The 15906-nt window shown below is 40.1% G+C and overlaps 1 protein-coding gene and 1 long non-coding RNA gene across 11 annotated transcripts in view; one reads left to right on the top strand and one right to left on the bottom strand.

Annotated features, from left to right (window-relative positions):
- The window catches only part of LOC126636457 (uncharacterized), a 112317-nt gene that overhangs the window by 71168 nt on the left and 25243 nt on the right, over positions 1-15906 (bottom strand). The window lies entirely within an intron of this gene.
- Positions 3278-13799, top strand: HRG (histidine rich glycoprotein). Of its 8 annotated transcripts, none has more exons than XM_050308667.1 (8): positions 3279-3561; positions 7012-7119; positions 8096-8183; positions 8701-8867; positions 10066-10182; positions 11657-11743; positions 12375-12859; positions 12893-13799. In XM_050308667.1, exons 1-8 carry the CDS (start codon positions 3364-3366, stop codon positions 13335-13337), a joined length of 1695 nt encoding a protein of 564 aa, XP_050164624.1. In that variant the 5' UTR covers positions 3279-3363; the 3' UTR covers positions 13338-13799. The 8 variants fall into 8 exon arrangements, with proteins under 8 accessions (XP_050164622.1, XP_050164624.1, XP_050164625.1 ...); XM_050308668.1 differs by having other exon boundaries at positions 12375-12724; positions 12761-13799; XM_050308666.1 differs by having other exon boundaries at positions 3280-3561; positions 12375-12793; positions 12827-13799.

Genomic DNA, 15906 nt, shown 5'->3' on the forward strand with positions numbered 1-15906 from the left:
CAATTTTGTTTTGCAGTTTTTCAACACTCATTGATCTTATGATATTATATCATGTATTAATATCTTGCTATCTGGGCCATGTCCAGCTAAAGTCTGGTCTGATATTTATTTCCCAGCATTCCAGTTTCACATGGACAGTGTTTTTTATTGAGGCACAGATAACCAGTGGTCAATGACCTCCAGGACTGTTGACATTTTTATCAGATATTATCAAGGCTTTACCCTGGAATACAGTTGAGGCCTCATGAATGCAAAAAAAAAAAAAGGGGCAGTAATATTAAAAGGGTACTGAAGAAGATTTTCTGGCTTATTTATGCATATGTTGGCTATGTATTTGTTTAGATTCCTTGACTATCCTTCTCCTACACTCATCCTTGGCCAACCAAATACATTTTAAACAGCAGAGCTCCCACAGAAGGCAGAGAACAGTCTGCTCACAGCAGCTGTCCCCCCAAGAAATCAGGGATAGCTGTAAATTGTTATGGCTGTACTTTAGCGAAAGAGTAATTGGTTATCGCATATTACATCCTTTATGTGTCAGTTCTCCTTTTCCTATCCCCCTAGAATAAAGTTCTATTTATTAAGCATTTCATATGCTGTTTTTCAAGTGGGGAAGATAAGCCTCTTTTTGATGTATTCTCCCAGATCTCTGGAGAGGGTTAGGATGGATGTTTATTACCATATCCTTAAGGTCTGAATGTGGATCACCTCTTACTGTTGCAAGTCAAGCCTTGGTAAAAGTCATAAACAAGGTTTTGATAAGCTACTCATGAGAAATGCCATGTTTGGATACAGCTCCCTATTCCTTCCAGCAATCTGTTTACAGAGATGGCTTCATTAAAGCAACACACAAAACTTACAAGTAATACATATAAAAACAAAGTAAGTTTTTAAAAAGATACCAAACAGGAGGAGAAGTGATAAAAACACATTATACTGACTTAAAAACAACCAATATTTAATTAACTGCTCTTACTGTGCCTGGAGTGCTTGTCCATGCAGCACTTTGATAACAGAGTTCAGTCTTTCTTTTCCAAAGAAACCAAGGACAAAACTCTCTAGAGTGAGAGCAGAATCTTACTTTACTTCTACAGTCAGTTTTGCAGAAATTGTACATTTCCCACTGTTTATTCAGACTGTTTCTATTTTATATTTAAAACATACATAAGCTACTGTCAAGGAAATGATCAGTGTCACAATGAACAGCCCAGAAAAAAAAAAGGAAAAAAAGAACTAACAATCTGTAAACAACAGACAGCTAAGGGAATTATGTTATATATTATCTAATCTAATGCCTTTCTTCAGTATGACTGCCCATTTGAAAAAATTAACCAGTATTGTAATGAATGAATTGAGGTGCAATTTGGAATACAGCAGTGATGTGACTATTATTTTTAACTGATGAGATGTATTTCAAATGTCTTTGATTATTTAGACAGCACTTATTTCACTGCTTTTTGGCCATCCTACAGAAGAGATTCTGAATTACTATAATGGAACATTATAAAAGCAAAACCAAAAGAAATGCCCTATTTTTATTAGAACAGTGGTACATCCACCCCAGTACTCATCTCTCACAATGGCAAAAGGAGAAACACACAACCTGCCCCTCTTTGTAAACCATTCCCCTCGTACTTTTCCAGTGCCCAGAATCATTGTACCTGGGACTTCAAAGAGGACTTTTCTGCTTAGCCCTTCTAGGATCCATGGAATGACCAGCTGCCAATGGACTATCCTAAGCAATTTCTGCCCCTGCTGATTGTGTCTGCCCCCAGATCTTTCTGTGACAACAAATTCCACAAGTTCACTACCCATTGCAGGGGGACTGTTTTTATCCATTTTCAGCTGACTTGTGCTAGTTTTGAGCTCCCCTGGTTCTAATATTGTAAGATGTTCCATTTAGCTTTTCTACTACAAGAGAACTGTTAACTGTGTCCTGAACTATAAAAGAAATCCACTGCTTCAGCACAAAGCATTTTGAAATATGATTTCATAGACACCAGACATGCTAAAAGGTGGAATTTTTTAAAACAAGGGTTAATGAAATGAGGTAATGGTCGAGGATGATTACCCATTATATTTCTGAATGTTTCTCAAACAGTAAGTAAAAAAACCCTTCAAGGTCAAACATGTAAACCCAAGTTACATGTTTACAAACATGTAAAACCAAGTTACAGAATGGTTTGAGTTGGAAGGGACCTTAAAGATCATCCAGCTTCCAGTCCCCAAGTCAATTATACAGCAAGCACCTTTTTCTGTGAGAAGCTAATCCAGCCTTCACATCAACCAGGATTTGGAAATTTCCTCATCTGAGTCTGACCTTGCAATTTTGGACTCACATTGAATTTTTGTATTTTCTTATTTGGTGTTTGAATTTTGTATTCTATCTTCAGCCACTCCCTGACAAGCAATTACTGATGTCTTAAACTATCCTGAATAAAAGATTTTGAATACAATGAGACAGCATCTCCTCCTTTGTGCGCAGCAGAGGATGTTGGTGTATCCTGTGAAAGGTATGAATCTTAATATTGTACTGCATTATTTTAGTAAATACAAAAAAAATTACTATCAATTCTTTAAAGAAGTCTATGAAGGTTGCTACAGCCAAAGAGCACACAAAACTGCTCAGATTGAGAATGCAAAGGTAGCTTTATATCACTTCAGGCCATGCCTAGATTATGGGTATTAAGCCAGTTCCTTTCTGTGTACCAGTCTGAAATGATGTAAAGCTGATAGAAGTCTGCTCTAAATTTTCTTGAGCTGGAAGAGTAGCAGGTACTCACATAGAAGCTACAGACCACCAACCTGTGAGTGACCTCTATCCCTTTTCCAACTCTGGGTGATTCCCTTGTTTCCCTTTCACTAGTTCCCTGCTAGGTAAGGATCTGTAAAAACAAGGATAAGGATAGAACCATAATTTGACCACAAACATTTCAGCGTATTTTCAGTTCAACTGTTTTAACAGTAAACAGAAGACCAAGGTTGTGTAACACCTGCACCATAAACTGGGCCTTCTTACTGCCAGGCTCAGCAGCACCCTGTTAGAATAAGTACTTTTCTTAGTAAAGCCTTATTGCACAATGCTTGCATAAAGAATCTTTGATGGCCCTTTGATGAGTAGTCCAGAGAGTATTATTAGGCCCACTTTCCTCAAAATCTGCTAAATCACTATATAATCATTTACTTGCTGTTTGCAAATGTTAATCCAGGGTCAAGGCAATGACTGTCTGACATGACACTTAAATTATATAAAACCATGCCCTTTTAGCATTAATTTATAACTTTGGTGGAGTGTTCTCATTTAAAAGCAGACTGCTGGCTTTATCAGGGCATGGGCAGAAGTGACCTAAAACTGCAAACAAAATGCTGCTTCTAGCTTCAGCTTTTTTTCTAACACTACTGCAGTGTTCTAATGCCCAAAACAAAGCAAGCTTTACACCTGCAGACTGTAACACCATTGAAACAGATGCAGGAGTGGCCCTGGATTTGGTCAACAAACACCGCAGAGATGGCTATGTTTTTGGTTTGTTCCGTGTTGCTGATGCACATGAACTACATACAGTAAGTACCCATTTAAAGGCTGATTTACACAAGACTGTGATTTTTAAATAATGAGCCAGGTCATTAAAAGCTTATGTTTACTACTTTTAATGTTGGTGTAATTCAGTGAATCAGCTGTGATTGACACTACCTCAGTACTCATTTGTGCATGATTTATTGCATGTAAGCTTGATTTCAAACGATCCTGACTGTCCTCTATTCTCTTGGCCAGCAGGATGTTGGCATAAGAGTTGTTCTGAACAGCTTTATACAACACTGGAAATTAATCTGTCCTGTCTGTTGTCAGGTCTCAGATGTTATACTTAAAATTCAGATGTTATACTCAAAATTTATATTGGGAAGGTTTCTTTAATCTGTGAATGTCTAACATCAACTAGATCAATGTATGCTGCAAGACTAGTATTTTTTTATTATCCTAATTTTGTAGATAGCTGGTTAACTGGCAGGAAGGGAAAAAGGCAGAGAAAGCCAAAGGAGTTGCCACTCTGCAAAACAGGGGAGGGGCTGGATAGAGAATCCACAGCAGTCATTTCCTTTTTCCTTCCTATTTCTATTTCTATTTCTGCTTCCTAGAGAGGATCCATGAGCATTTCTAAATGATTGCCTAAATGCCAAAACAACTGACAGCAGAAAAAGCAGCGGAATACAAAATTTCTTTATGTAAAAGAGACCAAGGACAGGCAGATTTACTCATGCACCTGGTACCCTTTGGCTGCTTGACAGTGAAGTTGCATCCAGACACACAGTTTTGGAAGTGTTACACATCTCAGTATGGCAAAAGGAAAAACAGGCTAGTTTTTGATGAAACTGCTTAGTACTGCCTGTTAGGACAAGTAAAGCTCAGGTAGTGACCCAAAGCCCGGGTTCCCACAGGTCTTCAAGTATCATTTCAAAAAACCCAATGGACTATTTTGCTTTTCAAAGACAAGGATGTGGTGAGTGACAGCGTTGAGTTTTATGCAGTAGCCAGGCAGTTAAAGAGCTCACCTAGGAAGGAATCAGTGGTCTTCTGCATTCAGAGATTTCAACCCTCAGGTCTCCTGTCCTTGAATGCTGCTGCCACGTAGCAATGTGTGTGAACTCCTGTGAAGTGGAGCTACTGGGCGGTAAGACATGCAAAATTCATTGGATGAATGACAAAAACCACAGTTGTTTCTAAACAGAAAAATCTCAGCATTTCTACATTTTAAGCAATTATTGACTATGTAAACTCTAGAGCCATAACTTGGAATAGGGACCAGCACTGAGGATTCACACTTCCAGATGAATGCTATAACCACTGGACTACCGTGCTTATGTTTTGCTTTCGTACACTTAGTGAATTTTGCTGTCTTTGCAGTCCAGGGCCACAGCTTCAGCTGTCACAGAGAGTCTACAAGAACAGAAAAGACCTTTCTATCTACCTGACAGTCAAAGAATTCTTCCTGTAAGGTCTCTGCATGTTCTTAGATCTAAAGCCACAAGATGTGTTTCCTGCACACTGAGCATGTACACTATTGTACAAGAACTTTTTTTGGCTCCACTGCCAAGATGATATTATATATATATATATCTGTGTGTGTGTATATGTATTTATAAAAGACAGAAACATTATTTTTCTCCATGCAATAGTGTGCATAAGGTCTATCACATCAGCTCCCTAAGAAACCTAAGCAGAGCAATTCCCAGCAGCCAGATCTCTACTGGGTTTACATGGGAGTTCTAGAAGCCTAAAATACTCAAGTATCCAGAACAGAACAGTCCTGGGCTTGTGTAGTGCCCAAGATGCTTTTAAAACAACCAAGAAGGCACCATGTAAGACAATTTTTTTTTTTCACCAAGAGCTATCCAGTAGATGAACAGAGGAATTTTCTACTGTATATTTGGATGTAGAGATTTAATGTTGCCCAAGATCTGCTTTAGGCTTTAGTGAATCCAAACACATTCTGCTGAAGAAAATAAGTCTTTGCCAGGGATGAATTGGCTTTTTTAGCATTTCACAAGTTTAGTTGACAAAGTGCATCACACATTTAGTCATTTCAGTTTTAGAGGATTCCTAGTGAATAGCATGTTTTACGAAAGACTGTCTTAACTATCTTACCTTTCCATTCAGTGCATTTCCATATATACAAATCAGAAAATAGTGTTTCTCACTGTCTCTGTTCTCTGTTTGAATTTTACCAATATGTTGACAAGCAGTTTGAAATTATTGAGATTTATAAAATAAATAGAAACACTAACTAGCCCTAAGCAGAGAATAAACATGTGTCCAGTGGGCAGGAAGTGTGTCCAGGACAATTATATTCTTTTCCCAATTCTGCCATTAAACAACATATGTCTTTGTGCAAGCCACCTAACCCCTATTTTAAAATTAGAGACAATCCTAAGATATATGCATGCTGCAAAACTAGTGCTTAACATGACACTGGTGGACTCTCATTAATAAAAATATTACATTAGACTGCAGCAATTCTTTCTCAAGGTCTTGTGTATACAGAAACGATCTAAAAAAAGAACCTGAATGGATGAAACTTCATAAAACCTGAGGACATTTATTCACAGTGAAGGGCTTTGCATGATTTTTATCTAAATGACAAAATAAAATACGTATGTGTTCATTCTGAATGTCCATACAAGGGCTGAATGAAGTTTTAATAATTCATTCCAAATTGAGATTCATTCCCCTGCAGAAAAATAAAAAACCGCTTCTGTGGGCCACAGAAAATTCTTAGCACCACATCCCATTACACTGGCAGCCAAATTCAAATTTTAATTCTTCGTCCTATTCGCTCAGGAGACAGAATATTTTAGAAGAATTTCAGAGCTAAGGCTCCTGACTTTGTAGGGATTATTATGGCTTTGTTGCATCACTCCCTGAATAAACTGATCGGGAAGCAAAGTTCTGAAAGAGGATCTGATCACTAAGATAATCTGAAATGGATGTAGCTATGTAATTGGCTGCCTACACAACTGATGTCCTAATAGAACAATGTGTTCTGTGTGAAAATCAGAAAGAGGGAATGGCAACTTTTTAACACCGACATTTTCTCTACTTGATGAATGCCAGGTTAACAACAGACTCTTCTCATGAGTTCTCAACAAAGGATAAGAGGCAACAGTTACAGCTGCAGGAGGGGAAATTCTGAATAGGTATAAGACTAAAAGAAATCATGGCAAAAGTGGTTAAGTACTGGCAAGGCCCAGAGAGGTTGTGGAACGTCTGCCTGGGTGATACACAGAACGCAGCTGAAACTTTGAAGTTTTAGCTTTGCCTTGAGCAAGTGGCTGGGCGAGATGACCTCCAAAGCTCCTTTCCAGCCCGAGCCCTTTCTACACTCGTCAGCTCAGAAAAACCTTAATAGAGAACTGGAGAAGCTTCATTAAAGATTAAACATATCAACGTTAAAAAAAGTTTCTCTCAGATCAAACTTCTTGTCTACGAACTCTTTTTCACTCACACTTCTCTTCCAGGGAAATTCATCAGTCCTCTACTTAACTTTGGATGTGCTGGAAACCGAATGCCCTGTCTTATCCAGAAAACACTGGGAGTCCTGTGAATACAGTGATACTTATCCCATGGCAAGTAATGGTACCCAACTGAGTCATACACCAATAATGCATGAACTTGATCTTCATCTGAGCTGCCCAGAAATTTGTGTCACAAAACCTCCAAGTGAAGACTGGGCTTTAATATGGTTTATTCTACAATAAAATCTATTTAATTCTAGAATTGTTAAACATAAGCTAAAGGCTTGGAAAGGGGGTGACTCTTCAAATTACTGTAGCTTTATTTAACTAGTCGTCTCAAAGGAACTATCCTCCACATTCCACTGCTTGTAGCAGAACTTATGTTTTAAGGGCAATTTGCTGACAACTAAAGGGCACTGGAAATTATTTTTTAAGCATGTTCCTAGTATATGAGCCAGAAATACCAGCGGTGTATTTTGTCAGTTTTCTGTCACAGCATTCGTGGTATGACAGTGTGAAATATTGGTAGTGTCAGTACAGGAGTGATATACAGCAATACTTGCCCTTTCTTTTTTTCCAGTCCAATGAGGCAGTCTGGGATGAGAACTCCCAGTCCAAAACTTTGTTTAAATAGGAGAGTTTGGTTACTATGACAAAGGGCAAAGCAGGAAGACCACGAGGAGAGAAGAGAAGGCATTTACTCTTTTTCTTAAGATGGGGAAAAGGAAGAAAAGGTCCCTCCACTTTTTGATACAGATTTATGAACCCAACATCCTCACCTCCCCTGCTAACTAGTATTATCTCACTGTAAATAAGTACTAGGATTGCTGAGAAGGCTGGTTCAGTTTTCCATTGTCTACTCAGTCGTGCACTCTGAGAATTAAAATAAAGGCTCTTGTAAAGGGAGATCCCATTTTATCTGAAGACAAATTTTGAGTGGTACCAGATCAAACATTCCATTAATGACCACATCTGTTATTCTTGGAGGTACTGCACATTAAAAAGAGGTTTAATTTCTATGATCACCTACATTCAATTAAATCCAGTGAAAATAACATCGTAATCATGTATTCTTTTTTCCTCTCAGGACTTTGGGCAATGTAAGATTATCACATATACAAACCATCTGCTGAAGAAACCTCAGCTATATGGATTTAATTGTACATTAAGTCCAGGTAAAATAACCACTGTTGTAAGCCAATGCATACCTCAAACCAGCCCTAGTACCAAAGCCTGTGCACCACCAGTGTAGGGGAACCGTAACAGATTCATTCATCTGCTTGCAATTCATATTTTAGATAATTCAAATGGAATGTTAAGAATGAATAATAGAATTAAGGTTACCCTACTCTTCTAAACCAGACTTTACTGATTTCAGATGATATCACCATTCCAGTCCACCAAAACATCATAATGAATATCAGAACAAATGTAAACTTGGAAAGAATGCCCATCTGGGACAGTAAGACTCTAAGGTGGAGCTAAAAGATTTATAAGAATATTCATTTTATGGGTTTGGGGTTTTTTCATGTTACAATACAAATCCATATTTGTGGAGTGAGGGACAGGTACTTCACTTCCAAAGAAATGCTGCATTTCAATTTCTCATTATAAGTTCACACTAAAGGCACAGGCACGCTCCCAAGAGTATTAATATCCATTGCAATATTAGTAAATCCTCTGTTTCTACAGTTCCACCTGATTTATTGGAGTGCAAAGATTGTCCTGTGAAAATTGAAGTCTTAGAAGTCACAGAGCAACATAAAGATATTGCTACGAAGGCCCTGAAGAAATTCAAGATTGAGAGTAACCACACAAACTACTTCGCTGTGGACAAAGTTGAAAGGGTTTTAAAGATGGTAAGTGGCATTTTGTCCTAGAATTACTTATAAACTACCAAATTTGGTGAGCAGTTCCAATAACTCCATATTTGAGTGATGTCAACATGAAGACTTACCCCTTGGCTTATCTGAAGTATAACCTTCACATCACCAAAATTTTTTGGTGGTAGATACTGGAGACATTTACTGAAACAGCACAGGGTCATTCCGACAATGTGTCAGCTCAGGACACCTCTGTAATGAAGTCCCACAGCCCCTACCATAACACATGCTGATCTTGGAAACTGCCTAAATTACAGCATGCCAACCCCACCTCCCTGCAGCTTTTAATATTGCTCAGAAACCTGACAGTGTCCCACACTGTACCCCATGCAGGATATACCCCCACTCCTATTTAGCAAATGGCTGTTTCCAGATTGCCTGGATTCATGTATTTCTCCCCAAACAGTTTGTTTTCAGCTACACTGACACTTTAGATTGTACCACTGGATTTGAACAGACTGCATAACACTCAGAAACTGTGAATTACAATAAAAAACTATACCATAAAGTATATGCATCCACTTTTAACCAGTTTAGTTAAACTAGTGAAACTTGTGTGTGCACACATGCTATGGACACCTTTAACACAGACCCGAAATAAAGTACTGTTACAGTTGGAATTAAAATGAAACACCTCCTTATGGATTTTAATAGGATCACAAAGGCCTTCTCCCATATTCATATGGAGTAATGCCTTCTCTATGAATAGTGCCCCTGCCATGAGAGAAAGCAATAATCTCACAGGTTTCACTCCAAATTAACATCAGCACTGTAATACTGTGCACTCCCATCACTGGAAAGGGGCGGTTGTCATCCAGTAGATCTCTCTATTTTCACAGGAACAGCAGTTCAGTTTCAGGAGGACTCTAAGGACATCAATGCCTAAAAACACAGGCTGTAAAAGTAACAGGTTTTCTAACACACACACACACTAGACACAGAATTAAAGTAAACATCCCTGGAACTTGTGAGGGTGTGAGGAAAGTAAGGTATAAGTTATCTCAGCTGTTTTCCTCACTGAATGTGTGTATTTGTATGAACATCTGAACAGGACATGAAAGGAAAGCATGACCTAGATGGGATTTTGACAACAAGGTGAAATGTGGTTGCCTTGAAAATTACAGGATTTTAAATACACCTAGTTACCAATTCTTGTTTGACCTCTTGGTTTCAGACTGCCTCCCGGGAAGGTCACATTTTAGGATTCTCTATAAAGGAGACAAACTGTTCTGAAACTGTGCAGCAAGAAGATCAGGCATCGGAATGTGATTTTCTCCATGACTGGCACGCTGTAAGTAAAGTTTTAGAATAAGAACTGATACAATGGGTGGGACCAGAAAGATTTTACCAATATATTTCCAAATGTTTCTTATAACCATCAAGCCAAACTCAAAATTAAAGACGCAGGATGTCCAAGCCCAGATCTTAATTTTACAGCTGCTCCTTTTTATTTTATAAGAATACAGGTTGAACTCTCAAATCTAAATGTAACTGGACTCTGGCATGTTAGAGGCCTAGAGCTTTTCAGGTTGTATCTGGCTTTTGCATTCAAATTGTGGCCAATCCCTAGCAAATCATTCATGCTATGTTCATAAAAACTTTTACACTAATATGAGTCATAGATCCCGAAAAATATGCATGTCTTATGTCATTCCAGTAAGCTCAGGGTTACTTTTTTCTCCTCTGTTGCAGAGGAATGGAGAGTAGATTATATAAATAAAGCTTGTCTGCAGATAACTACCAAAGTATTCTCCTCACCCCACTTTCCCATTACCACAATAGTCTACACCAAGCTAGGCAAGGTCTCATAATTTCAGAATAAATTATTTCCCAGAAATTAAATTGAAGGAATGAAACAAAAACATGGAAAAAATAAAACATGTAAAACTTCTGCTTTATTTACATCCATCTTCTTCTCTGGCTTTGTATACCCAAGAAGGCTGAAAAAGATTGTGAATTAACTGGTAGCAGAGTCACAAGTTCACTACAATGAAGCACAAAATGAAATGGCTATAGAGGGTTTGAATTCTGTTCCCAGAGCTGCCCCCTCTGCTGTGTGTGTAAAATGCCAGCAGCATTTTTAATCATTGATCATAATGAGCTGCTAATGGCCCAAACATATATCAAGATAAAGCATTCACTACAGAAAGCATACACAGAACCCCTCATAGAGTTTTGTGCTCTTTCATATGAGCAATTCCACACACAACGACTGGACAGCAGAAGAAAGTCACAACAAACAGGATGCTAAGGGAAGAAATGCTAAAAAGTTACAATAAATTATTTTTTAAAACAAGGAAAAAAGTTCTGCTTTGAACTTTGGCTGAAGCAGCACAGCTACACAGTGACAGGTTTTGAGAATTTAGCAAGATTTCAGGATGGCACTATCTGAGCATGTGTTCGACAAGCAAAGACAAAAAAAAAGGAATACAAATCAATCACTCACAGTGTGAGTCTCTTCTTTGGAGACATCAGTAGCTGGCCAGTTTCTTAGACTTCAAAAGAGAAGTAAGATGGGGAGTAGAAGCCCTCTAGATGCTCATGGTGAAATGGTCTTCACAGTCAAGAACCCTCAAAAATGGCACATATTTGAATCATTATTAATTGCTGGCAAGCCTTGGCCAGAAAGCTCAGGATTTAGCTAAGCTATGTGAACACACTCAGGTGCTGAGGGAATCAGCCTCACTTGTAAAATGTCAGTGGCTTCTATTAACTCCATCACAAGAATGTGCACTGTAGTTCTTTTTTCCTTTTCTTTTGCTTAGCACATGGGATTCTGCACGGCGAGAGTGATCAGTGATGCAGATGAACCTGATGGAACAGACATAAGTTGTGAAATCTACCATCCCTGGGTATGCACTCACTTGTGGACATGTCTCCAGGTTTATTCTCATGCAGGTTACAGCAACCTCGCTTAGTCCATGCTAGCAGATGACAATTGTTTATGATAACAATTGTTTATGCCAGTTTATTACTGCCTGGGTGTGATGAAGCATCTTAGGACAGACTGATCTTTGAGGTCAATCAGAAGATGAATTAGAATTGAGCTGTCACTACTACTCCCTCCAAGTCTTCTCTCAGGTCAATCACTTAGTTTAAGAGAGTAAAGACTGGTAAACAAGTTCAAAGGAATTTTAGAAAGCAAGAGGAGGGGAGATGATCTTTATCATATTTGGTATTACAGTTTATATTACAATAGCTACTTTAGTGTGGTTTTATTTTGTTTTGATCCATCACAAATGTTTCTCAGCTGGTTATATAAATTTGATATGGTGTAGTATTTCCAGAAGATTTTCAGTAATTTGGCATTTTTTCATCTACTCCTTCTCTTCTATCTTGAAAAAAAGGCAGCTTTTTTTTCTTAAAGATCAACTGAGCTACAAATGCAGACCTACTAACTCACACCTCTCTCTTTCTCATCACTTTCTTCTGTCCTATCAACACCTGACTTAATACTTCCTCCCCTGGTATTTTTATAAACAGCAGCTTGGCTTTGGGCGAAGAGGCAAAGGTGGAAAACCACACAGACATCCCCATTTTCATCATTTTGGTCACAGACATCATCATAGACATCATCACAGACATGAATGTCCACCCTCTTCTCAACCCAGACCTGAAGACCCCGAACATAACCACAACTTCAGCAAGGAAGATCAAGACAGCCATGAAGGACTTGCTCCTCCTCCTCCCCCTCCTCCTCATGGACCAGATCACCCCCATCCTCCTCACCATCATGGACCACACTGTCCTCCTCCTCCCCCTCCTCCTCATGGACCAGATCACCCCCATCCTCCTCACCATCATGGACCACACTGTCCTCCTCCTCCCCCTCCTCCTCATGGACCAGATCACCCCCATCCTCCTCACCATCATGGACCACACTGTCCTCCTCCTCCCCCTCCTCACGGACCAGATCACCCCCATCCTCATCACCATCATGGACCACACTGTCCTCCTCCTCCCCCTCCTCATGGACTAGATCACCCCCATCCTCCTCACCATCATGGACCACACTGTCCTCCTCCTCCCCCTCCTCATGGACCAGATCACCCCCATCCTCCTCACCATCATGGGCCACCTCTAGGACACCCTCATCACCGTCATCACCATTACAGACATCACTGCAACAAGACAAGCATGTCAGGAAAGTATTTTCCATGCCACATGACAGGAACTGTCTATCACATTCCTGTTCTCAGTCAGCAGGGTTCTCTCATACCTCCCAGTGCAAACTTTTGTGAGCTATCCCAGTTCAACACTCACTCTCTCAGCACTGGTGAAGGTATTGCCTTCACCGGCTCAAGACTAACAGAGATGCCAGAAGATCCAGGCTTTCCAGATCACCCTACACAATCAAAATCATGCCCAGGAAAACCCAAACTTGTTCTTCCAAAAATTTTGCCATTATTTCCACAGAGTTCCACGGCAGAAAATTCTCCTATATGACCCCAGAGAAAGATGTTCCTAGTTTGAGAGCTGCAGGGCCAAGGACGGTTCTTCAAAGAATGAAAACAGCACATAGAGAAGGGGGGAAAGCAATCAACTTCTAGGGAGAAGAAGCACTGAAAATAATCATTAAGTATCACCTGTATCTTCATCCTGGCTATCTCAGGCTCCACTGTGATCGAAGAACTCAAAATTCTGAGTCCCTCAGATATTGTGAATGGGTAAAAATCTCCCCAGTAAACAATGTTCCTTCAGTTCTAACTAAAAGGAAAATTCCCTAAGAGTGAAAACTACCAAGTAAAATCTTTAATTTTGTCACCATTCATAATTATAATGTACTTCTTGGAGGAATCTGACCTAGAGGAAATTTGACTGCCTTCCACAAGAAATGATCCATAGCACTACATTCATGTTTTATACAGATTCAAAGAAAATAAAAATATGCAAGCATTTTTTTCTTGACACAGTTGCCTAAGTTCTGTCTTTTTTTTTTGTTACTACGTATTTTTAGCTATTAATATTAAACTAATAAATTATATTAAACTATTAAGCTATTTAAACATCCATGAAGCAAACTCTAACATAAATTGATTAATGGTGTTTGGGTTACCACCTTTACCTAGAAAAGGTCTGAGAACAGTTAATGACTTGCAGTCTCACACAGGGTGGCCCACACAGGTGCTTCCATTGCTACAGCTGCTGGTGGTGATGCCCAGAAATACTGCAGTCAAGGACAGCCCTTTTCAAATAGCTCATAATTGCTCTCAGGGGAAGAGAAAAGCAGATGCATGTAATAAGTCCTTCATGTAAATGTTTTCTTTATCGCTGAACTTCCTCAATGGAAATTGAGTTGGGAGGAGCAGGAAGCAAGAACAGGGGAGTCTCTTCATACTCCAGCCCACATCAAGGCTGAGTCCATTTAGACACCCCTAGGACCTCAGTGAGCTGATTCAGAACACTTAACTAATAAAAACTTGGGATTAATCTCAAAAAATTAGGAATTTCATCCTCAGAATAGCTTTTTAACGGCATAAAGTGAAATACAGTGTTAGGGCTACATTGAAGGAAAAAACCAAAATGGGGACTCAGTGTAGCTGAGTGAAGGTTGACTAACTTTTAGAAACCTGTCAACATGCATAAACAACCTTATTTCCAGCACAGTTTGTCCAAAATCTCTACTAAAGTTCATTCTCTTTAATCAAAACTTATAGCAAGTGTGGTGGGTTGACTCTGTTTGGGTGCCAGGTGTCCCCAAAGCTGCTCTATCACTGCTCTCTTCAGCCAGACAGGGGACAGAAAATACAACAGAAGGCTCCTGGGTCAAGGTAAGGACAGAGAGAGCACTCACTGAACACTCTCATGGACAGTCTGGACTTGGGGAAATGGGTTTAATTTATTACCAATCAAACCAGAGTAAGATCATGAGAAATAAATTAAATCTTTAATACACCTTTTCCCCAGCCCAACCTTTTTCCCAGGCTTAACTTTACTCCCCATTATCTCTGTCTCCTCTCCTCAAGCAGTGCAGGGGGATGGGAATGGGAGTTGCAGTCAGCCCAGCATATGTTGCATCTGCCTCTCCTTCTTGCTCAGAAGAAAGACTCTACAGACTTCCCTTGCTCCATCCTGGGATCCCTCCCCCTGGACACAGTCCTTCATGAACTGCTCCAGTGTGGGTCCTTACCACAATATGCAGTCCTTTAGGAACAAATTGTTCCAGACAGGGTCCCCTGCAGGATCCCAAGTCCTGCCAGCAAACCTGCTCCAGCACAAGCTTCCCACAGCGTCACAGCCTCCATGGGGAATCCACATGCTCTGGTGGCTCCCTGCTCCACCACTAACCTCCAGGGGGACAGCCTGCCTTACCATGGTCTGCCCCACAGGCTGCAGGGAAATCTCTGTTCCTGCACCTGCAGCACCTCCTCCCACTCCATCTTCACTATGGTGTTGTTTGCATACTTGTTTCTCACATATTCTCACTCCTCTCTCCGCTATTGTTCTTCCCCAGTTCTTTCTTTTCCCCTCTCCACTCAGTTTTGCCAGAGGCACTCCCACCACTGCTGACAGGCTCAGTCCTGGCCAGAACTGGATCCATCCTGGAGCCAGCTGGCACTGGCTCTGTCAGACACAGGAGAAGCTTCCAGCAGCTTCTCACAGAAGTGAGCCCTGCAGCCCCCTGCTACCAAAACCTTGCCATGCAACCCAAATACAGCAAGACACAGCTGGAACACAGGAGCTGAGGAAAACCCAAGGTGTTCATAGATCCAAAGAAAAGCTACTTGGTGCCAAACCCTGGAGACAAGCACCAGATGTTCTCAGCCAGCCCCAATCCTGGCTCTGCCAGACAGAGGAACATTGTTTAATCCTTTGTTCTTGGGTGTCACATATCTGTAATGGTAACAAAGCACCATGGACTCACTAATCCATGGTCCAAAGGCAGTCTCTGCATGGCAGCAGAGATGGACATCTCCAACAGTATCGTGAAGGACAATGTTTATCAAGTATTATTGAAGACTACGTGACATTCAACCATATGCATCTGTCCAAAGACCTTCTTCAAACAAGTTCT

This window comes from Myiozetetes cayanensis, unplaced genomic scaffold (assembly GCF_022539395.1).
Source record: "Myiozetetes cayanensis isolate MyiCay16 unplaced genomic scaffold, myiCay2020 scf13, whole genome shotgun sequence".
NCBI classification, from domain to species: domain Eukaryota; kingdom Metazoa; phylum Chordata; class Aves; order Passeriformes; family Tyrannidae; genus Myiozetetes; species Myiozetetes cayanensis.

Coding starts and splice junctions, on each gene's coding strand:
- HRG (XM_050308664.1), top strand. CDS start 3,364: ATGCTGCTTCTAGCTTCAGCTTTTTTTCTAACACTACTGCAGTGTTCT. Junction 7,120..8,095: donor ACAGTGATACTTATCCCATG/GCAAGTAATGGT, acceptor TTTTCCTCTCAG/GACTTTGGGCAATGTAAGAT. Junction 8,184..8,700: donor TAATTGTACATTAAGTCCAG/GTAAAATAACCA, acceptor CTGTTTCTACAG/TTCCACCTGATTTATTGGAG.